Here is a 24,549-nt window from a genome sequence, read left to right as displayed (position 1 = left end):
GATTCTTAGTAATGTCCTTTAATTTTAAAAAGAAGGGAAATCAAAACCCCTTGTAAATGTTGTAACAGCTCAGCCTCAAAGGCCTCCTCTAAAAATTCATAGTTCTGGCTCTTAAACCTCTGTCTTTTTTTGGAGGTTCCTCACGTAATTGCACTCCAACTTTTGTCCTCCTCTGAACTTTGGTGAGTTTTAGGAAGTGCTAATTAGCCCAAACAGAAAAACTCTTCTGCAACGAAAGAAATAGCACTTTCAGAATTTTTTAAAAATGTCATTTTTCAAGCTTTCTGGATAGTTATTTGTGTCTTGGTTTTCAAGAGCAATTTATTCATTGAGTTTAACTTTTTCCCAGTACCTCCGGGCCTCACACATAGATTTTATTCACACAAAGTTTTATTCTATATAGTTTCTCGTGGTATTTCCAGAAACTACTTGGAGTACTTATTTCTATTACTGTTAAGACCCACTTATTTTGGGTCTAACAAAATTAGCAAAACTAACAAACTAACAAAATTAATTTAAACCCAATGCTTGTTATGGTTTTGGGGAGGCCTTATTATTATTAAAAGACTATATCTATAAAAAATGTTACATTATCTGTAAGTAAACATTGACAAGCTAAAAATGGGAAATTCTGCTCAACTCAGGTTTATGAGAAATGCACTTATTCATGTCCTACTGTTCAGATACCACAGAAAAGGCAAAAGCAGCTTTTTAAGTACCAGCCTCACCTCAGTGACAATGCTTCTGTTTCAGGAGGCAAGCACAAACATTCAGTCCCAGTCTTCCCAATGCAATCCCAGAGGAGACCAACAACTTAACTGTGTCACCCTCTAGCACCTGAAATCCTTGGCTCAGAATTTTCTAGGAGGAGAGCCTGTGCTGCACTGCCACCTCTCTGCTCCATCGCCATCAGATCAAACATGAGCTATCAGGCTCTTACCCTGTCAGTTCTGAGTGTGAAAAACCAGTGCCCCAGTACTCTATGCCAGTGTGAAGCTGGGAATTTTGTCTACATTTTTGTGAGGGGAAAAAAATAAAAACACTTTTTAGCTTTTAAATTTGATGAAAAACCCCCAAGTTACATACACACACACACACACATCACCGCCAAACAACCAGGAACACACGAAAGACCTCTCTTCTGGAAAAACACACAATTGAAGTGCCATTGTCCCCTCCATGCACTTGTCAAAACTGCTTGGGGGTTGTTGGAGTGAAGGTGGAGGGGGGAGAGAAGAGAAAAACAGACACAGCAAATAAGAAGAGTATTTTATTAGAGAGTTATCTCTTTCTTGCAAGAATGAGTGCTCAAATGGATAATACCGTCCTGTGAAATCCAAGTTTCTAGCTTCATGTTAAGAAGAGGCTCTTACCTGATGGGATTATCCATCCTTGATACTGTGAGAAATGCTGCTAAATTCGCTGTGTAGGAAGAGCACACGATAAGGGTGAAGAGCCACCAGCTTCCCATTACAATGCGCATTGCCACAGAATTGACAGTGGATTCACTCCCTACAAATAAACAGAGAAAATAAGGGTCTCTCAGCAGCTTCCATTTACAATCACCCTCTGTGTGCCCTGTTGTGTTAAACTTTGTTGGAACTCCCTCTCTGCTCCCTCTCCAGTCCTCCCTTTCACTGTGGAAAAAGCATTGCTTCTGTTGAGACCAATAATTAAAGTATTTTTGCCAGTCAACATCTTGCCCTAGACAGTGTTCTAGAAAATCATCTTTCAACACATTTCCCTTGAGAATTATTGAGGATCAGATCTAGAGAACATGAAAAAAGTTCTGAATAAAGAAAGTTGAATAGTGAAGCACAACTAATATGCAGGAATTAAATCAACTACAGTGCTCAGAATATAGTAATGTTCTGTTTTCAATTATAATTTTAGAACTGGGGTAAAAAACCCAATGTTTTGTGTGCTATCTTTGCTGTACTTAAATTTGAAAAGACTGAAGCATTAGTGTTATTACTTGTTACTCTTTGCAAGATTTCAAATAACGTGAAGATTTCTTTCCAGCAGTCTTCAAGCACATTCATGCTTGAACATCATTGGAGGCTAAACTTTACCACAGAGCTGGTGCTAGTCAATTCAGCATACATTTGTGCTGACTATATCTTACTGCACTTAAACCTGTCAGGGATGCCACCTTAATGAGGTGAGGGACCAAGTTTCATAGCAATAGGAAGCATTTTCCAGTTGAAGCTTTATAAGCTTGCAATCACAACAACTAAAAAATGTAGAAAAAGGTTAACAACTTACCCACATATCAGCATTCAACAAGACCTGTCTTTCAAGAATAGAACTAGCATTATAGATATGGCACAAAAACTGTGTGGGCAGATTTTGCAAGCAATTAGTAACAATACTAACTTTGTTAATGGTAACAGCCCTCCTGAATTCAGCAGGCTTAGTCCTATGCCTAGAGATTCCTGAGGGTATTTATAAGACCACAAATCATTTTCATAATCAATTCAAAGAACCAAGAGTTGAATTGTCTCACATAAGCTCAAAAGCATATAAATTTCTATTTATATTTATAAATGAAATTCAAATAATTAGAAAAAGTGCTAGTTTCAGAGCTGGAATAGTGTTGTAATTCTGCACCAAGCAGCTCTGTAGTTTATTTCTCGTGTAACAATTTTCCCAAAGAAAAAGCCTGCTACTCCTTTTTCTGGACTTACTGAGAGGCAGAAAAGCCATTTAAAAGAAAGAAATACATCCCCCAATCTTACTTACCTCTTCCCACTTTCCATCAGCTAGGCTAATAAAACATATTACCTCCCCACACAAGCCTCCTCTTTCATCTTTAGCCCACTCTGGCCAAGAGGGACACGTCCTGCCCTTCTTTACCCAAGGCAGACCATTTCTGAAGGGTTTTCAGTGGCATTTATACGAGGGTAAGTACCTTGCTGAACAAAGGCTCCATACACAACCCAGATGGCACTGTGGAGGGTGGAGGACACAGAAGGGCTGGGCTGGGCAGCATTCTGGGCCCTGACTGCCTGGATGCGGTTCAGGACGAAGATCAGGACGCCGACTATGGGGATGGCAGCGGCGATGCAGGCCCACACCGCGAAGTCGAAAGGGGCAAAGAGAGAGAAGATGTTGATTTTCTCTTCGGGCTTTTTGATCAAGATGCCCACAGAGTAGTCCATGTAGCGCTTGCTGAAGTCCACGACGCTCTCTCGCTCGGGCGTTATGGTGATGGCTGAGATGGCCAGGTCTGCTCTCTGCGAGACAAGCACAACACGTCAGAGCTCTCCCTTTCACCACCATTTTGGCCAGCCTGAGCCTTAAGGAGACACTTTCTTTCTATAACTTAAAACATTTAGATGTATTTATATAAATTGGCTACAAATAAAATCAGAATCTGTTTCATAATTGAAGCATTAGTTAATTGCATTGGTCTAAGGCAGAGGAGTGAAACATAACCTGTCAAGGTACTCTTGAACTCTCTGGAAATGCAACTTATTTAACTTTTATCCCTCTCTTGTTTTCCAAACCATGTTACCTTGGTGCACTGCAAGCAATAAAGAAAGAAACACCATTTATTTAGCTGGTGTATTTGGTAGCAAGGTGTGAAGAGCTAGTGTTTGTTTTTCTCCCTGCAGAATTGCCAGCTTTCCATATTCATGAAGAGACTTTATATGACAACTGGGGAGAAGATTTTGTTTGTTTTTTAAAATGAATAAAGTGATTGCAAAAAGTAGTAACAGGAAGAAGGCACCAAAAGCAACCTCATTCTTGAAACTGCTTTGACTTCAACATTTAAAACAAGTAGGTTTTACTTGGAGATGGTCCTTAAAGAGTATGTAAACTTGATGAAGGAAAAAAAAAGAAGTTAATAAATAAGATTCCCAAAGCTTTTGAAGAGCTGCAGTTAGATTTTCAATATTTTTCCATCTTAATAAGAAGAGCTCTCTTCAAAACACAGAATGTACATTCTGTTTCTTATCTCTAATTTTGCTGGGAAAGTAAAGCAAATATTAGATGAGGGAGGTCTGCTTTAAAATCCTTTGGAGTCAATGGAACAACTGGTAGCAGAAATACTTTTTAAATATACCACAATAGACACTTTATTGCTTCAAAGAAAGCAATTTCCAAGGAAATTTAACAGGATTCCTTAACTCATTTTTAAATCAATGAAAATCAAACAGCTTATGTCAATGCAAAATAAGGTAAAAATTCTTTATGTTTCCTAGCACCAACCAAGAGCATCCCCTTATCACACACATTGGCTATTGCTTTAATTGCTTCTATTTCTTTCTAAACATCTACTTACCAGATACTGAGCCACCTATTTACTAGACAATGAGAAAGTTTTAATTTTCAGTAATAACTCCACTGCAGAAGAGTAACCTTTCCTACAGAGGGCAGCAGCATGGAATATTAATTCCTTTGATTCTTCTTCTTGATTAATATTTGTCCCATGTCAGATAGCAAGAACATTAACAAAATATACTCTAATTCAATTTTCTGAGAGATTCTAAGCTACAAGCTTTCCCCATCTACTCGAATGGAGTATAGTTAATTTACTCCTGGATTTTCAAGACTGTCTTTAAGAAAAGAAATTTGGTCCTCTCTGTTTTAAATGAATGAATAATCTTTAGATCAGTACAAATTCTGGTCCCCTATTACTAGGGTCACTTTTCCTGTGTTGAAGTCAAACAAAGTGACAGAAATAAAGTCCTATCTACAAAAAAATAGCAAACACATAATGACAAAAAATAAAATAATAGAAATTCATATTGAAGAATACCTTTTTTCTCTATTTTCTATAGTCATTCCCTCACACAAATGCATGTCCTCTCTTCTAATAGCTATATAATCACACAGATTTACACTGATATAATTTATGTTGAGAGTAGTTGGGAGCAAATAAAACAAGAGCCTCTTTAGTTTCTATCCTGTATATAGGTAGGTCTTAAATTGCAGTTTATATCACACTCAAACCATGCATAGCTCAGAAGCATTCTGCACTGATGCTTTCATCCTAATTCATTCTCTTGTATTTTGAAATGAGGAAAGGAGAATATTTAAACACCTTTACGAAGCTTTGACACCCTACTCCAAAGAGTAATATTTTTTCTTTTTTTTTTTTTTCTTATAGTGCAGCTTCTTCTCTGTGTACCTTGTTAATAAGTTCTCCAATCATGCCATTCCATGAGCTGTTTTGGAGCTGGTGTCCGTATTTGCCATCAGGAGCTTGATATATCTCATACTTGAAGCCTAGATTCTTGGCAAGTGCATCCAGGACATCAATGGAAAATCCTTTATATCGTTTTGGCTGCCCAAGTATGTTCTCTGCCACCATCACAAAAGGTTCTTCCTGAGAACAAAACAACATCTTAACTGACACTTGAAACAAGATTTTTAGTTTGTTCCTCTTAGCAAAAGGACGTTTCCTGAGTTAATTCTGAACAACTTGGCACATATTTTGAGACACTCATAAACTTCTGAGGCAAAAACTGTAGGTAATGTGGGATACTGTGAAGCATCCCAATCAGACACCACCACCTCAGCACCTGAGCCCTGTCCATGGCCTTAGGTTTTCATAGTTCTTGAGAAGAGGCAAAGACTCCAGAAGACAACTCAACCCCCTCTAGCAGCTTCCTGGCGTCCACAGGATTAGTTCCTCTCTAAAAACATCTGCCTCTTCTCACTGGTGATAAAGGAGGCACATAGACCTGACTTACTGTCCTAAATAGCTGTCTAGAGTACAGATTTTAAGTTCAGCACATCAGTCCTAGATAGGAAGATTACTGCTGTCCATGTATCTCAGATCATATTAGATTTAGAAAGCCATTTTTTACATACAATTCTTAATCTTTTATCCAGGAGACATATTGAAACAAGAGCTAAAAACACTGCATTTAGCGAACACTTAAAATTTTGAAAATTCAAAGAATAACCTTCATGAGTACTAGTTTCTGGAATATTTTAATTTAAAAGTATGTTTTGGGACCAAGGAAATGCAGCATTTTGTGGGATGTTTTCTACTGGGCACGAGTGTCCTGCTCTCCTGCAGGAGAATGCCAGGGGTGCCAGCAGCACAGTCATCACAGTTGGCTGCCTTTGTACCCTGGTACTCGCATTGTCTGCTTACCTCTCACATCAGCTACAGCATAAATAGAGAAAAGTAAACTGAGGGCTGGAGGGAGAGTCTTAATGATCTCATGTAGTACTGCCTATTTGTATCATGATTCAGAAAAAGATGATTAAAAGCCACAGAAAGACATCACATTCTGCAATCTGCAGACTACAATATTTCAGGCAGGAATGCATTTAAGCCCTAATTTGCCCCTAATGTAGAACTTGGCTGACAGGAGCTCTTCTACCACTCAGAGTCTAAGAGACAGTAGTCCCAAAAGCATAATGATTTTTTGGAAAGATGTCACCTTTCTAAAAGATATAGTTTATCTCAATGGGAATTTATGAGCTTGATGGAGGAAACACTTGATTAAATTTTACAGCCTGCAGTGTACAAGAGCCAAGATTAGATTATCATAATTGGCCCATCTGATCTTAAAATCCATGAAATGCTGGAAATTGCCTATCCAAGTTAAAGCACAATATCTGGAATGCACCCCTGTGGACTCAGGCCCTGTGCTGGTTCTGTGCCTGGTAGGAATTACAATGCAGAAAAACAGCATAAGCAAACAAACAAATGCTCTGTATCTCTGACAGTGCACAGCTTCACATAGAATAATAAAAGGCCATCATCTATCCTCCATGCTTATGTAACTGATCATCCAAAAATACAGAACTGAAAATGATAGGCAAAAACACTGCGGGAAGTGCCCAAAACACCCAGTCGGGTCCTTTTTATTTTGAGCGTTTTGTTTCCTGAAAGATCCTTCAAAGAGCCTCGTACCAAGACAGTCACCACTTTGAGTGTCACTCCTTGTAAGTCGTTGCCCAGACGTCTCTCTTGTAGGCTGCCGTTCAGTCCCTTCTCAGAGTCCCACGTTGCCAACTAGAACAGAAAGTGCAGTGAGTCTGAAGGCCTGGTAAGCAGAAATCTTTCAGCATTTACACAAACATTTAATGGTAGCTTGGCCCAATCCAGAACTGATATAGAGAAGTTGAGAGGTGTGTGGCTTTTTTTAATGCAGAACCAGAATTAGTGAGATTCAGAGGATAGACATAAACAAGTACCTTGCCTGAATGTATTTTCATGGATGCGTGCAATGTAACTGCTCTATTATCTGTGGTAGTTGTCATATTATTTCGCTTAGATCACTCTGATATGACATTTCTCTTCAGTAAGTTTATATTGCCTGACAGTCTTGAGGATTATCTGTGGTTTCACTATCCCAGATTTCCCCCTCTGCTCAGATTCCTGCCTATTTTCAAATAATTCTCCACTGTTTATCAAAGACTGACCATTTTTCCTGCTGCACAACATTTTTGCTCACTGATAGTAATAAATTCTTGACATAGGTTCTATGGTGTCAAATTGCCTCCTCTCTCAGATTTTCTTCAGATCCTATCTTAAGTCCTATTTTCTCTGTTCTTGCCCTACTTCTAACTCATTTCTAAAACAGTAGCAGGCTATTGAGGTCCTAGGCTCTGATGAACAAGTATCTCATACCTACCACTATTTCATGCATCTGCCAGATGTACCTGGATGCATATTTTCAGGATATCTCTCCGGAATATTATATCTAAATATTTTATTTTTCAATTAAATATATAATTTTAAAAATCAATTTTACCGCAATTTCTGAAGAGAAATGCAGTCCAACTCAATAGAACAGGTTCAATAGAAAAGTCAATCTTAAGTGACCTTTGGATTGTTGAAACTAAATGTGCTCTTGAGCAGCAGCAGCAGTCAGATATTCTTTTTGCCTCCAAACAGAATCCACAGTGTCATTTCGCTCAGAAGAGTCATAAATAGTATCGAGTAGAAACTACTTCTTCTTTTTTTTCCAGCTCTACTCTTAAACACCAATACTATGCTCGCGTATGTGGAAGCAGTGTTGTTAGCTGAAGGCATGCCCTGTAGAAATTAAACACAGTCCAAGATCTGTGAAATGTGGATTCCTCCTGCCAGAAGCTAATTTTCATGTAACAAGTCAAAACCTTCTTGGAAAGAACTTATTTCACTGAAAATGCCTATGGCTAGATGTCTTACATGATTTATTTCTATGACTTCAGTTTTATCCTAAAGCCTTACAAATCAAATCAACAAATAAAATGTGATGGAAGAGATCTGTACAGTTTTATTTTTGTTTTGTTGCACTAAACTGATAAACAGGGAACTAGAAAAAGAATGGGACATTCAGTGAATATTGAGCAACTATCACAACTGATGAAAATTATTCCATAGTCACTAAATATTGAAAGCTGAGACATAGGAGAGGAAAGAATTAAAGTGCACCTCATTCTATCCAGATGACCTGGAGGATGGAGGAGGAGAATGAATGAATAATATTCAGCTTTCTAATGACACACCTGAAAGCTAAAGTATCTTAGACTGAAAACTCCCCTGTGATGCCAGTTTGGAGTGACAGATGAGCTTCTACACACAGAAGTGTCTGCAAAAAAACAGGTAGACATATACCTGTAGCCATGGTATCTTCTGAATTTGAATTTAGGTGCTTGCTCTGAAATATTTCCAGATGTTTCTTACTCTTGTTATTGCCAAACCAAACGGACAGCTTTTCATTTGACATAAAACAACGTGGTTCAACAGACTTCACAGATCAGTTTAGGGGAGTGTGTGGTATATATTGTGTCTCAAATATGTAAAGAAAGTTCACTGTTTAAGCCTTCTTCAGCAGTCCTAGGCAGTAAGTATATGATTAAGATTTTGGCCAAAATGGTTTGCAAAATCAACAAGTGATGAATAAATATTTATTAAAAAATGGGAAATGTAAAGCATTCGAATTATTACTTCTCATGGACTGATGTATTAATTCCTTCTCCCACACATTCACATTTCAAAAACTATCAGGGCCTTGGACTTCTTGCATACCTTATGTTTCACATTCTGTACTAACTCCAAGAATTCCAAAAAATACTGGAGACATGCCAGTGCAAAACCATAAACTTATTCCTTTTATTCAAAGGGAGCAAGACAAAGATTCCCCTTTTATGCAGCAGGGATAAGTGCAAGGAGAAGGAGCATATTTCACTTCAGAACAGAACTCCATAGTGTTCTCTGTAGAGGTACAAACTTTTCAGTCTCTAAAAAGCAAACTATGCAGTTAAAATTCATAAATGGAACATAAGGAAAACCATTTCCAGAAGGGATTTTTTTCTGTGCATCCTTGTGCTTTGGAACATTTCACTTGTTCAGAAATGTGCCAATTTTAGCCTCCACTTCTCGCAGACACAATTTTGTTTATAGGACTGATGTATTTACAGATATGTCTATCAATTTGTGACAGCTGACCTGTCAAGATCAGTGCCTAAGAAACTAATTTCCAGCACTGTTACACACAATGAGTACTGCTGTTAAGGCCATTAGAGTTTCATTCTTCGTAAAAATATGTGCTGAGTTCCTACCAGAAGTCTGAAGCTGAAAGTTCTAGCATAGCCATCAGGTGATAGGAGATAAAGGGCTTGCAGAATCAGCAGTTGCAGGACGTGTTTTAAAAAATATCAGTGGTCTCTGGAACATGTATTGAATGGCAGTCTGGGTGGGAATTTTTTGGTTCTCAAATTACTGGGTTATGTGAGTTCAAGTTTTGAAATCAGCTACTCTATGAAAGGTTTTCAACTTAAACCTTCCTAACTTCTCTTTCTGAAACAGCCCTGTTGCTGGGAATCCCATAGTTCTAGCCATACATCAGAAGTTAAATCATCCAATAAAGTCTACACAGAGGAAACAAATGTAGAATTCAGACAAAAAGGTAATTTGTTGGAAAATACTGACTCAAGACATGCTTCTGATCTTTATCAATATTTATGACATTTTCAACCAGAACTTCAAGGAAAGGCTTGGAGAGAGAATCACAATTTTAACATTTTAACCCTCCACAAGCAATGCAGAATGAAACAAACATACTTACTCAAAACACAGAGAAATACAACCTAGGAATATCAAATGATAAAGGACATCATCCAAAGTATGTCTGTTGAACCTGCTGTTCAGGACTTTACCCTGAAAGGTGTTTGTATCTGTCAGGACCTCTAAAGAAAACAATGTCTATGTAAGCTTAGGGTTCCTGAGTTCCCTTTGATAAACCAGAAGTCAAATTCTAAAAAGCAATTTCATGACTTTGTTAATTATGTAGCTGTTGGCTGCCCAACATTTACTTGAGTGATTAGATCCCCAGGGGAAATCATATTGTGGTGTCATGGCAAACTCACACCAGAGAATATCAGAAACAACTCCATGCAAGTGTGAGAACCCTCATCAGCATAATGAGGCAGACAATCCTGCTCAAATAAATCAAGGCTGTATGAATTAAATTCTGATGTGCAAGATTCACTACCTCCTATGAACCTGATCAATTAGACTGAGAGCCTGTGTGCCACTTCCTTTAGGAGATGAACGAATGATAAACTCAGTTATTTATTACACATCTGTTTGTCTGCAAAGTCTGCCTGTTCATGCGACTCTATTACACAATAATTACAAATTCATTGAATCAGGAACTGGAATTTAGATTTTCTAGCTCTGCTGTAAACACACCATTAAACTGTGGCAAATGTCTGTCTCAGGCCCAAACAAACTGAGATGCAAATTACCCCAAACTACTGGTAGATACAGTTGAAAACTGACATTAGCAAAAAACTATTTGATATTTCTATCACAGCATTGAGTGATCATCTACACTATTTTAGTTTATGACATGGTAGCTACTGTCCAAATAATACATGTCACTGCCATATAACACAATTTTAAGTATGACACCACCCTAAACATGATCTACTTTTCAGGGAAAATGTGATTCCCATAAGAAATAAAAAAAGATAATTATCAGCAGATGTATAGTAATGTTTGAAATGGTTATAATCTATCCAGAGCATACATCTTCTTTTTTACCAAAACCTGAAATCTTCTATCTGTTGACTCCTTTAGAGTTATACTATCCAAAGAAATTAAATTTGGGACCCCCTGCCTTGACACCTGAAAAACTTCTAAAAGACAGGAAAGTGAAGAGAGTGCAAGGCAGGCAGTTCTCATTCTAGGAACCAGAGGCACACATATAGACCAGAGCACATTTTCTGGGAATATGAAAGCTGTTCTGTGCAAGGAGTTAAATAAATTCATCTATGACATTCACAATCTAATAATGCTTTTAGATTAAAGTTGAATTAAAACAGATTTCACTTCAATGACCACCTGCTTCTTAACCTTGACCTCAACACAGTGTATATCAAGTATGATGCTCTTAATAACATCGATGCCTCACTCCCTTTGCCAGCCTTGCAATATAGCTAAACTCTTACTGAAACACTTATATTATAAAAACAGATTTTAAGTGAACATGATAATAAAAAATTACACAAACAAAACATAAACAAGAAAATTAATGTTTACAGGAGAGAAATATGAAAGAAGACAGTGGTCCATTAAATACATGGAGTAAATTGAACACTCCTCTGCTGCAGTTCTAAGGGATAAGAGGAATTTAATTTAAAATCTAAAACAAATTTAAGTCCACTTAAAACATTTAAGTCCACTATTTCTTTCTAAATGTAGTATAACAGTAATCTACAGAATTTGCTGTCCTACACAACAAAGTATTAGTAGGACTCACACTTCAGATTGTGTGTCATTATTAAAGAACTGATAGGATTCCTGAAACACCATTTCCATTTTTATGACTGGAGTTGCCTTGAAGGTACTAACATCTTTTAATTTAAAATATAAGATAACAATTAATAAAAGTTTAAAAAACGTTTTGGACTGTATATTTGTGTAATCCACAGTAATATAAAACAGGATTAGGAAAATAAAAAGGTATCAATTCTCATACTAGCAAGCAAATCCAAACACTGATGCAATTTATTTCCATCATGGCTACATAACTATTAGGAATATTCCAACATTTCTACTCCAAAGAATAATCTTATAGTTATTATTAGGGATAAGATACTGGACAAGATTTATCCCACCCTGTTCCATGGTCAAGATGCTCCCTTTGCCATTAAAGGGTCACACAGAGATTGCATCTGCGTGGCAAAAGTTTAGAGAAGGGCAGGGAGATCATGGAAAGCTGCCATCTCCCATTCCTGATACCACAGTAAACCATCTCCTGAGAAAGTAAACCCTCAAAGGCAATGACCAGCCAATATAAAGTGAGAAAAATAGAGGAGAGGGAAGGGCTGCCTCCCCTGGGGCTGTCATGCCACTGATGCTTCTACAGGAGGACCCTGGTTTTCTGTGAAGGACACAGATGTGACTGTTGATGCTTTAATGGGCCTTTAAGAATGAGAGATCTTCAGGGAGAAGAATGCCATTTATTCCAATTTTAGTGCAAATTTAATTTTTTTTTTGCAAATTTACGGTGCTATATCAATGATAATAAAATTTCTGCAGCAAATCACAGGAAGATGAGTATGAGGCAGTAAGACCTAAAAATTAACAAGTCATTCTGGAAAAACTTTACTGCTTTTTCAATAGTACTGCAGAATTAAGACCACAGAATTAAGCTGTTGCTGAAGAGAAGAGCACAGTATGCTTGTATCTGCATTTTAGTTTTAGTTCACACAAGGTCTTATGAAATCTCACACAGGAAAATTTGATTTTGTTTCCTGAATAGGGACAATATTGCATGATTTACAGACTAGCTTCTAAGCAACAGTGAAGAATGACCAAGATGAGGAAAAAAGTTCTTAGGTAGCTCAGAACAAGTCAATATCAAGATCTTATTAATAGCTTTTTTAGTGTTTTGGAACAGGAAATAGGAAATTAATAAAATTAAAATGTCAAAGATGCAAAGATATCTCAAAACTACAAAGTGTTAAAAATATCTCAGAGTAGTACAGTGAGAAAAATAAATGGGAGTGGTAAAGAATTCAGACATGAAGAAATAATATGCACCTTGCATAACTGGAAGTGAACACTGATGGAACAGAAAAATGGGAAACAGAGATACTTCAACTGAAGAAATAAACACAGAAATTAATGTTGACAAATTGTGCAGGATGAGCTGCAAATGATGGTGAGCCTGTAAAAAAGGGCAGCTGCAGGAGTATCACTGTGGTTTTGGACTCCACATCTCTCATGGCATAGGCTGCACAGAGAGCACTCACAACACAGCTGAGAAGAATATATAGTCTTAATACAATATTTAGCACCTGTCTGAACAAGATTTAGGCATGATGGAAGAAAACCAAGGGAGAACAGGACAAATACTGCTGGGGTGGAGGATTCAGGTCATAAAAAACCAGTAAAGGATACAACTGTGAATATTGAAGGTAATGATGACTAAGGAACAGAAAAATTAGAAACAAAATTAGCTAAAAGGCAACAGAACTACTGCTGCTAACTTCTAATAATCTACAGAGACCCTTTCACATCAAATACAAACTGTTTCCTAGAAACATTTATCCATTCTCAATGCAGACTGCGAAATGACAGACAAAAGGGCAGAGATTTTTTCAGTATCTCTAAGCAAAACAATTTTTTTATGGGAAAGGCTTGGCACATCCAGGATATGAGGAAGCGCCTATATAAAGGAAATCAAAGAACACTCTCATGGTTCCTGAATTCACCAGAGGTATCAGATCTGAGCCAGTGTTTCACACAACACTGGATCTCAGCCAAAGGTGATTAGGATACTTTTGTCCTGTGTGGAACAACTTCAAGTCGCAAAGTTCAAGGTTTAAACTGTGATCTCATCAGTTTGCCATTTCTCAGATGAGTGGATTAATCACCATCTTTAAGCCTATTATAGTTTTTCACAGAGGTAAAAGATATAGGTGTAGTCTTTTTGAAGAATGTCATAATTCTTGAATACTTGAAAACCTCATGTATTTTCAACTTCAATAGAAAAATCCATTCCCCACTACTGAAATGAAGCCATTCCTAGAACTCAGCCAGGGAGAAATTATGTAGAAAGTACACAGGAGCAATTTAAGGTCCCAGCCTACAATCGTTAACTTGGGAAGCCTACGTAATACTACTGAATCCTGAGAGTTACACTTATATAAAATTAATTGAGCATAGACCTAGAATAGAAAATAAAGAAAGTTCAAGAACGCTGAAGGAGGGATTTGAGTAGGAAAGAGCAATTGACCTGAACTGACATATCTAAGGAAACAGATATACACCACTGCTCGCCTGAGAAGCCAGCGAGATAAATGGCAAATATCTGGGATTAGGATGCCACATAAAGTCTGCCCTTGAAGTAGCATAATGCCCTTCAAACTATGTAAGGCAACTGGTTCACAATTAAGAGAGAAGAGTAGAAGTAACTGAGTCGCTACCACACAGATAATCCCACGAAATTCTGATTTAAAATTTAAGAAAACAAATCTCCAGTTGTGCAAACAAAATGTACCTCAGCAAGAAGCTCCATAGTAACGAGGAGAAAACTTGTACAAATGGGAATAAAAATTTCAAAACAATTCAAACAGCTCAAAACCGAAGAAAAATTATAAAAATTACATTGCCTTAAAACCAAATACAAATTATTATCAGAAACATGTTTTTGTCATGTAAGATCACCTACAGTATTTAACCACTATCATCATCAGAGAGTAACTAGAGTCTAGGATATGGAGTCTCTCTCTCTCTCCATGTCATTTACAATAAGTCCTACATAATAGATAGAGAAAACCTAGAAGGGAAGAACTACAATAGCTATCTCAGAACTGATAGTTAAGGAGGACGGAGGACAGAGGACTACAAGCAGAGGCTTTGGTAGAGGTATTTCAGCATTAAAACTGTGATTCTCTAAAAGCCTGTGTATTTACTCAGCTCTTGCTCTACAAATTCTGCTGTCCACTGCAATTAACAATTTTGACCCTACCTATCCTAACTCAGCAGTATCTTGCTCAACAACTTTTATGGTTCATCATTGCAAAGAACATCAAATATTTTGGTGTGAGAGGACCTGTTTTCCCTTATGTTCTTCATTAGCCAAAGATCAATTCAACTAATTGTAAAGACCATACTATTAAAAGCAAACTATTTTATATATAATAGAGCTCTACAACATAAATGAAGATTAGACACATTATGCTTTATACTACTAATATTAAAGAAGCCAAGATATTCTTATACATGCATTTCTGTATACTGCTTTCTGCAGTACCCTGACTGAAGAGTTTCATGGAAAATTAAAGCTGTAGTTTTCTGTAACCCTACAGGTTTTATTGTCACAGTGTAAGACTTCTTATACTCCCTGGAAATGGATCAGCATCATATACTTCATATTGCATATACATCATTTAATATTATATTGAAGGACACAAATTATGAATATCATCATTTTTTGCTGAAATAAGATGCTGCTCCATTATTTGGCAGAGTGAGACATTATTTTGCTAGCAAGTAATGGAGGACCAATGATAGCAGTTCAGGGTTGCTCCTCTTTCCATATTGTGATAGCTGGTGAGCATCTCTGACCTCTCATGCAACACAGAAGCACCCAGGTTCTGCTGTGCTGAGCCTGGGCAAAGCATGTCTGGGGCAGCAAATCCACACTTAGCAGAAAAAGGAGTTGAAAGGACATGACAAGATAAATGTAACCTGTTAATATTCATTATATGAAACTATAAATAGGCCATCTTCAGCTCTGGTAGAATAAATTGCTTCAATTAATACTACTCTTTGAAGGAGCAGTGACTGCAACATGCTGATGTTATTAGTGCAGCAACACAGGCACTGAAAAAGATGTAGCACTAAATGAAGCAATCATAAGAGTGATGAAAACAATATGAACAAGAATATTATCCTCTGATGGCTTCTTTATAAAGTACAGGCAAGTATTGCTCCGTCTCCAAATTTTTTGTATTTAGTTTCCCTAACACAAAATCAAAACATAGTGAAAAAGGTATGGAAAGTAAATCTGAGGTATTTTTTCCTAGAAGCTCACAGGCTTCTCTCTTGCAAAGCAGGCAGAAAATTTGCACCCCTGTCAATCTGCAGTTTTGTCACTTTTCAAGGCTTTAAGATATGAGTAACATGCTATAGTGTAGAAACGCTGCTGTTGAATCAGATGACAGCATTGATATAGAAAAGATGTATGTGCAGCACCACAATTCTTCTAAGGGTCAAATAAATTAACTGTGAGTACCCTAGATTCTGCTGAGTCAGGCACTTGCCAGGGGCACTGTAAATTACCCTTTGATATGGACAACCAGGTCGCTAAGCATAAAATTAAAACTGTTAAGTAATCATAAAAGTTAGACCAATCCAGATTTAAATTCCTCAACAGATGTCACTAGTTACCAACTTAAAAACCCTACAGCATGAGCTCCTTGCCACTGGGTTACCTATTTGAAAGACAAACAAGCCCCTCTTCTTTCTTTTGACATTTAAAAAGCAAAGTCATTGCTCAGTGACAGTGAGAGACAACAGGTGCTGGACTCCAAGGATACTCTGAGTGCTACAGCTAAATACTGGAAATCAGGTAGCTCAAAAGTAGCTGCTTGTGAACAAAACTGAACCAATTCCCAACACCATTACTCATTATGTGTGGGTAAAATGGAAACAAATCTGTTTCACACAGAGAACAGATTCTTTTCAAAGCTTCCAAATGCTTTTTGGTGGGCAATTACAAGCTTTTGAGAGAAGAACTTGTTATCTCTGCAGTGGTGAACTCAGCAGACTGTTTTGTAAACAAAAAAGTCATCGAAAAGTTGGATCTAACAACAAATACAAATTCTTGTTGATTTTCTATGGGTTCCTGTACTGCTCTGTGCAGTGTAGTAACCAAAGACCTCCGTGTAGTGACATTCTATTAATTCTACTGGGGAAGGAGAGCAAGAGAGGTTTGTGCAGCTGGACAGCTGTTGGGACCTGCCGTCCTCTCCAGTTGTTCTACACAAGAGCTCTGCACTTATGGATTAACTGGTACACTACAACTGGCTACGGCAAAACAACTGCTCTTTTTTGCAATTCCTTACTGGATTTCCTGGAAATTATCTGAGCTGAATGCTTCTGATGTCTCGCTACATGTTCGAGGAGCCCATACGTATTTCTGCGGTTCTAACAACTGAACTTTTCACAGCCTGGCCCATGAGAAACAGACTGTGATTTCAAAAGGTGCAGACCTTCTGAAGCTTGGCCATCATGAATTCACTTTCTGATTCTGGGTGATAGCACTGAGTCATCCCAGAACAAAGTCCAAATTCAGTCACTCTTTGGTGTCACGTATCGAGCCAGCTCCCATTTATGTATTGAAACCGCTCTTCTGTCACGCTCCTGACAAAACTCCACAACTTCAAGAGTATTTTTTTTGTAGAAACTTATTTAAAAAATAAAATTCTATCTAAAATTTTCGAGATTCGAAAATTCTATCTAAAAGCTTCGAGATTGTCTTACATTTTTCCCTGATATTTGTATACATTTGTTATTTTATTCCATTTTTCTACCGTTGCTATTATCTAATTACATGATGATATTTTGGTGGTCTTGATATAACAATAAGGACAATGTTCTAGACGAAAAGTGGATTTAAAAATGTAATTTATAAAACAAATAACACAGAGGTCAAAGTTTTAGATAAAATGTTGGTACTTTAAAATGACCATTTAAAAAACCCAATATTTTATCAGAATTACTGTCAAGACAAGTTAATATTCTCTCTTAACATCAGTCACAACCCTAAATGTCAAAGTTTCACTGCTAAAGATTTTAAATTAATTTTGGCCGGCTGTGTTTATCACACTGGTATCTACACTCATATCCATGAAACATTGAAAATTCTTGTCATAAATTTAAAAGTTCTGTTTTTTCTGAACTTTCCTTATTTAGATCTTTACAATATGACTTTATCTTTATCTTTGCTTCTCTTAGAAATGACAAAAAATGGTTTCAAAAATTTGCAGATATTTTTCTCCAACAAAGAAAACCACTGAGTAAAAAAACCCGTAACTCGGTGTTTGGTAATGGATAATTACCTCTCCAAGAAACAGAAGAACAGTAGATAGTATTAAGGATAACATGGCTTTCCTTCTGTACAATGATAGGCATTTAATGGTTTTAATTAACAGCAAAGCTATATTGAAACATCTTTCAAAAATATATTTATCCCTTGGGCTTTGTTACATACATAGAGCAGGTTTTGTAAGGCAAATAAAATCATCTTGCTCATGAAGTCAATTAGCAGAGAATATACAAACATTATATCCATAGATATTATCATTTATATAAGCTATATACCAGTTGCTAAGTATTCACAAGGAATATAGCAATACACTTAGCTAATCTTTGAATAGCCTTCATAAAGAAACCGTGGTAAGCATGAAAAATATTTTTACATGTTACTGCTTACTGCTTTTGCTTACAACCTATTGCCCTGCTTCATTTTTCCCTGCTTCAAATCAGCATTCAGGAGAATTTTAACTTTTAAAAAAAACAAACTGGAAGTTCAGAACTTCTGAGCAATTTTACACAGTGACAGACAGTGCACATAGGGTATATAAGAATGATTACAGTAATAAATACTTTTCCCAAGCTCCACAAACTGACATGTACCAGTGAAACTCCATCACTAGAAAGGATGTGGTAATTTCAGTGAGGTAGTTAAAGGTAAGAAATGAAAGCAGGTAAGAAATACAGCTTGTACTCTGTGTAATGCTTGAAGGCCTGCCTTCCAGATTCCTTACTACAGCTTTAAAAATAAACACTGATCTCTAAGAACCTTTATAAGAGCACCCTACATCATGTTTAAGAGGATTCAATGATTTAGTAAGTTTATATAATTACTACAAAGCTCATTTAATATTGCACCTGATGTGCTGTTGTTCTCAAAGTCTTGAAAAAGGTTCTAGAAAGGTCAGGCCCGATCAAATTAGAAAGCAGGACATGATTTATCCATGGTCCAAACTTCTCAGTGGGAGGAGACAAACTCTTTCAGCCCATGGAGGGCCACAGATAAGCAGCAAAGCCTCCAGTGGGGGAAAGGCAGCAGCTCTCTGGGAATGACCCAGCAGTCAGACCTCATTTTAAGATCACCCTTCCTTAAAGCATTACAAGATTTATTTCTACAGTGTAAATGGCTCTTGGTCACTGCGGGGCAGGCAGTCTCTCAACAATGAACAGCAGAGTATTTGTATGCAACATTAGGACTAAAATGGGCAATGCCCTCAGAGAAATATGGATGCAGAAATATGGCAAAGAATTACTACAAACATATCTGAGGAGGAAAAAACTACACACGTTACAGTCATTAAATCCCTTTCTTTCTGCTTTAACTTGATATTCTTTTTGTTGCTATGGTGATTGCTATCCAGCCATTTATACGTTTAAAGAAAAAATCAGTATTCCCTCTCATGAAATTCTAAGTGTGAGAAATATCTCCTTAATGCAATATAAAGACTATTTCCTCAGTGGACTCATCAGGCATTCATTTTCCTAAGGTCTTCTGAGTCCATTTAAACTTCTCTCTCCCACACATTCTGTGGCAATGAATTCCAAAATATAAGCATGCAGTCTCTGAAAATGTACTTTCTCTTACAGGTTGTAAGCTGGCCACCAGTTCATTTTATTAAGTATTATCTAGGTTTCAGCTATGAGAAAAAATGAGTAATTGTTCCCATTTCATCTTTTTATCTCTTTGGTTCCTAAGCACCTGGTCACACTCCCTCCTTTTGCCTGCTTACTGAGCTGAAAAATAGTGGCCTGTATACTCTGTTCATATAGAAGCAATTTGATATCTCTAGTCACCCTTTTTCCTCTTATATCTTTTCTAGTTATTCCAATATTTTCTGGAAGTTGAACAAAAATAAAAATCATAAAAACCCAACCCAATCCAAATCGTAGCAACTGGCCAAAAATCAGCCCATGGAAAATTCAAAATCTGACCTTAAGGAAGTCAACTTTCTTAAACCTTTATTTTAAAATGATCTTAAAAGAGTTGTCTTAAAAATCTTTGACACTGCATTTCAGCATTAAAATGCAGAAAGAGCTGAACAAGAGAAGTGGAAAGCAAATGTCAATAATGGAAATGGAATATATTTAGATAATATATACTTAGAAAATGGAAAATAAACACCTACTATATGGACAGTAAGATGTAGAATTATTTAATGTTTCTTGGAAAAAAACCCCTCTCATTTATTAGAAAAAAATTATAACATCCTCCATTTTATTTATTGTTAACTCTTCCTTAAACCTTTCCCTTGCATAAGCAGAAGGTGGTATATACAAAACAGAAAGCTATGAGCTATCAATAATCTCCCTCCTCTCACTAGATCTACAGTAAAATAAATAATTTATTGGTAATTCCTTCCCATAACTCTTCAAAAGGCTAAGGGGAATTTGCAGCAATTGCTGAACTTCCAGTATTTCTGTTTCCATAAAGCATATCAGGCCTTTACCACTGTTCCAGCCAACAAGGATTTTCTTGTAATTCACAAAATTGCCTTACAGGCCCCAGAATGTCTGAAGGCTACAAACCTTGCTCACAAATCAAATTAATTAAAGGAAACAAAATTAAGTGTGTTAATACTTATGGGGTTTTGTCCACATCTCCATGGCAAAATATTCCCAGCTGCTGGAGCAGGCCTAGGACCAGCACTGATGGCTAAAAGCCCCTGCAATCTGTGGCTGTCCATCAGCTTAGTAGCTCGTGATACTTGAGTGAAAACTTGCCCATTACCGACCTCTAAGGGCCTGCATTAGAGATCAACAACCAGCTTCCTGGCAGACTTCAAACTGCAGCAGCTACAGGGAGGGCTGAACGAATAAGCAATAAATATCATTATCATATCAGCCCAGGAGATGGTCCTAAAATGCCTCTAATTGGTACTCCCAAGGTCACATTTAGTTGTCAGTCCGTGCTTTGATGGACACACAAAAGTGACACAGCCAAGGGTTGGGAGGGAACTCCAAGAGCTGAGGCCCTTCCAGAACTGGCAGCTCAGCCCATGAAAGCTGCTCATGGCTCAGAAGCAGAAGGCCTCCTACACTAGGGGCTGTCAGTCTGGTACCAGCACAAGCGCACACTCACTTTTAGAACTCCAGGGAGGGAAAAACATTTGACTTTTTCTCATCCAAAACATATTGAAAGGCCTGGCTAGCCAGATGGGTTGGGTACCCAGGTCACAGGCCCTGCATCCCAAGAGTAGGAAGATGCAAGTCTTCAGGTGGTCCTTCTAAAGGCAGATCCTGATTAGAGACAATTTCTCCAGTGAAGGACTTTTCCAAGACTCAATCTAAGATCATAACTGAACTAGCTAAAATGTGCTTTTGTAAAAATATATCCCTTCCCACATTCACCTAGGGCTGTCATAAAAATGGCATTTCTTCGTCTCTCCTTTAGGAAACATGCAGTTGTCATTAAATATATATATATATGATATACATGATATATGTAGACAGATATATACGTATATATGCATGCATAAAGAAGCCTGTGCAATTACCCCTTGTAAGAATCTGGCAGAGCTTCAATTGCCTTTCAGTACTGAATGTCACAGTCACTATAGAGAGATACAATTTAAAAAAACTTATAGAACTGAAAAAAAATCCCCAATACTCTAAACTAGTTTTCAGAGCTTTTTTTAACCTAGTTACTTGTTCTTCTTTTGGGATGCTTCTATCTCCTTATGCCAAGTTTCTGGTCTTGAAGTGTTACCACATCAGCTTCGGAGAAAGAATATTGGACCTCTCAATAAGCAGGAGCTGGCTGTTAGTATGAATAAATCTCATGTTAATGACTTTCATCAGGACTTTGGTATGTGTTAGTCTGGCAATATTACAGAGACTGCGAGCGTATATAGAAAATCAAAGAGAACTAATTTGTATAATGGGCTGCATATGAGTACGTCAGAAACCATTGGTTAAGGAATTGGTTAAGACTAAAAGACCAGCAACACATCAAACAATGAAAGTCACCAGCACATCATTCCTACCCTCATAACAGCCACCAAATCAACACAAATTTCTTCACAGGCACGTTAAAGGTCACTTAGTGGATTGTGTGCAAAGTGCTGACATTACAGCTCACGCAAGATTTCACATCCAATATTCTTCAGTAAAACAAACTGACACTCTTCCTATCTCTGGCAGATATGGCTTAGGATCTGATAAACATTTCAATGATGGTGTAAATTACTACAGCAGACCAGCTATTAAAGTGTTCCAGGCTATCAGATTGTTAAGTCAAATAACCAAAATGAGCCTAGGATTTTTTATTTTTTTTAACAACTTTTTTCCTACACTTTCCCTGAAAATGTAATAGTGCTGTAAAGACAACCTAAAAAACAAAATTTTCTACACCAGAAGAAAGCAGAGAAAACACTTTTCTCTACTTTTTCTGTTTAAAGAGTTTTACTAGTTATATTAAGCAACAATTTTGAACAGAGGCATTTTGGGACAGGGAGAAATGAGGAAAGCAAAGTGAAGAGCATGTGCTGGCACTTGCTTAACTAGAAGTTGCACCTGCAACTCAGTGTGACAGTAGTCTCCGTGCTAGAAGTAAGAAGACTAACACCAGACTCATATTTTGACCAGATTTCCTATGTAACAAAGCAGTTGCATATGAAAGAAATAAGGTAAAAGAAGGAAAAAAGAAGATATAGTAGATTTCCTCCTCTTCACAGATTTTCTGTATTTAACTTTTTCCATTGAGATGTAAAGCTAAACTGAAGCCTGCTGTGAATACAAACCCAGGAAACTCAGCAGATCTGCACTTATTTTGTTTGTGCTGACCTGTGGTCCTAACCCTTTTTGCTGCTTTATAGTAAACACCTTAAATTGTTACACAAAGCAAAGGTATCTATCTACCTCTCTCTGCTACCATTCCTGCTTTGTTGCCCTGACACACATGCTCTAGATCTCATTAGCTTTCTCCCAGGATACTTGCCCTAACATGAGCATGAAACTTCATCTCAGGTAAACTGCACCATGACATTCCAGCTGTGGAACTGCTTCCTAAGCATTGGCACTCGTTTCATTTGTTTATGTACGACTCACAAGTTTTGTAGTTCCCAAGAAAAGGTTCTGACAAAGCATTTTAACACCACTCTGGCTGTTATCCTGGTGGCTTCCTCAGTTTAGACTCCAGCCTGACACAGGGGTGGAATTGGAAACAGAAGCATATTTCCATAACTAGTCCAAATCTAATATGAAGAGGAATGGAAAACTGAGAAGAGAAGACTGAAATGGTTAAGTAGGAGCCTTAGGGTTGCATAAGTGGATTATTATGAAATATCAGCAATATATGATAGTGCAGTTCCTGAAATATCAGAAGGAGGAACAGTTATTTTTCTACTCCTGTAACAATTTGATTACTCCTGGTTTCTTCTCAACAGTGATACTGGAATTGATTTAAACACATTAACATCACAGGAAGTCATAAGGGCTTTTGGCAGAATCTATAAAATGGGGATGGGAGAGTCCGTATATTCCATTATGCTCATGATATTGAAAAGCAAAGTATGCCAGCCAGAACCTACCCCACACAACCCCAAACCTTTAATTAAGAAAGCCTGATATTAAGTTGTACTCAATTACAACATCTGTAATTTGCCACTGTGCTCCCAGAGCTAGTCCATGTGCTTCTGAGACACCTTTTCAAGCTCTCTTTTGGGCACACTATGACTATCATACAATGTGCTTGTATTATAATTAAATTTGGCATAATTACTTCACAGAGTGATCAGTGACAGTCTATTGTTCAGGAAGAATTAATCCTTTGAGCCCTCCAACATCATTTTAGTTTGTGGTTCTAAATGAGATTTCAAAGAATGTAATTTATAATAACCCAAATCCCAAATGCATCCTTTAATATAACCTTCCTTTGTTATAGCAGCTCACTAGTAAAATGCTTCTGAATTAGGACACTCCTGGCATAACGATTTACCTGTGCTGTGCAGGACCACCCAAATGGGAAAGAAACCCAACAGGAATGTTTACTGATCCAATTTGATGCCTTCTTCTTCTGCCTCCTTCTCAAAACATGGATGCTCTAGGACCCTTTCAGAACCAATTCCTTCCCCTAGGAAGGAATTAAAGTAGCATCCTTCCCTTGGAGAATGCTTGCCTTTCCAGAAGCAGCCCAAGAAATCCTCCCATCTGAAATATCCCACTAACTTATGTATGTATCTAAAGGAGGTATGACAATCAGACTTGAGAAAAAGCAGGAACTTGCTACCATAGGAGAAACCAGGCAGTTCGATTTTCTCCTGAGATGAGATGCAGAGCTGAGCTTTTCCACAGAGAGAAATCTAAGTTGGGCAGTGTCAAAACATTATGTTTAGACATTTTTAATTCAAGTAAAATGTTTTGACAAAATGGAATCCTTGGAAAAATTCTCTGCAGATCTTATCTATTCCAGAATTAAAACCTATTTCCCTGTTTTGCACTCACTGCAATCCTAGTTCTCAAATTCTTTCTATGGACCAGTTGTTAAGCATACTGTAACATCTCACTGAATAAATTCCTACAATTGCACTCCAGTCCCT

General features: G+C 37.4%; 1 protein-coding gene across 1 annotated transcript in view; it reads right to left on the bottom strand.

Moving 5' to 3' along the window:
- Positions 1-24,549, bottom strand: part of GRID1 (glutamate ionotropic receptor delta type subunit 1) — a 506,785-nt gene that overhangs the window by 46,816 nt on the left and 435,420 nt on the right. Inside the window, exons 8-11 of the mRNA XM_029963176.1 lie at positions 6,881-6,982; positions 5,138-5,335; positions 2,912-3,236; positions 1,374-1,512 (exon numbers count right to left, since the gene is read on the bottom strand). Of these exons, the coding sequence (XP_029819036.1) occupies positions 1,374-1,512; positions 2,912-3,236; positions 5,138-5,335; positions 6,881-6,982 (764 nt within the window). The remainder of the gene's footprint in view (positions 1-1,373; positions 1,513-2,911; positions 3,237-5,137; positions 5,336-6,880; positions 6,983-24,549) is intronic.

The sequence above is a fragment of the Manacus vitellinus genome, unplaced genomic scaffold (genome assembly GCF_001715985.3).
Source record: "Manacus vitellinus isolate BGI_N305 unplaced genomic scaffold, ASM171598v3 scaffold_54_pilon, whole genome shotgun sequence".
Classification (NCBI taxonomy): Eukaryota; Metazoa; Chordata; class Aves; order Passeriformes; family Pipridae; genus Manacus; species Manacus vitellinus.
This window is presented reverse-complemented; position numbering and strand designations above follow the sequence as displayed.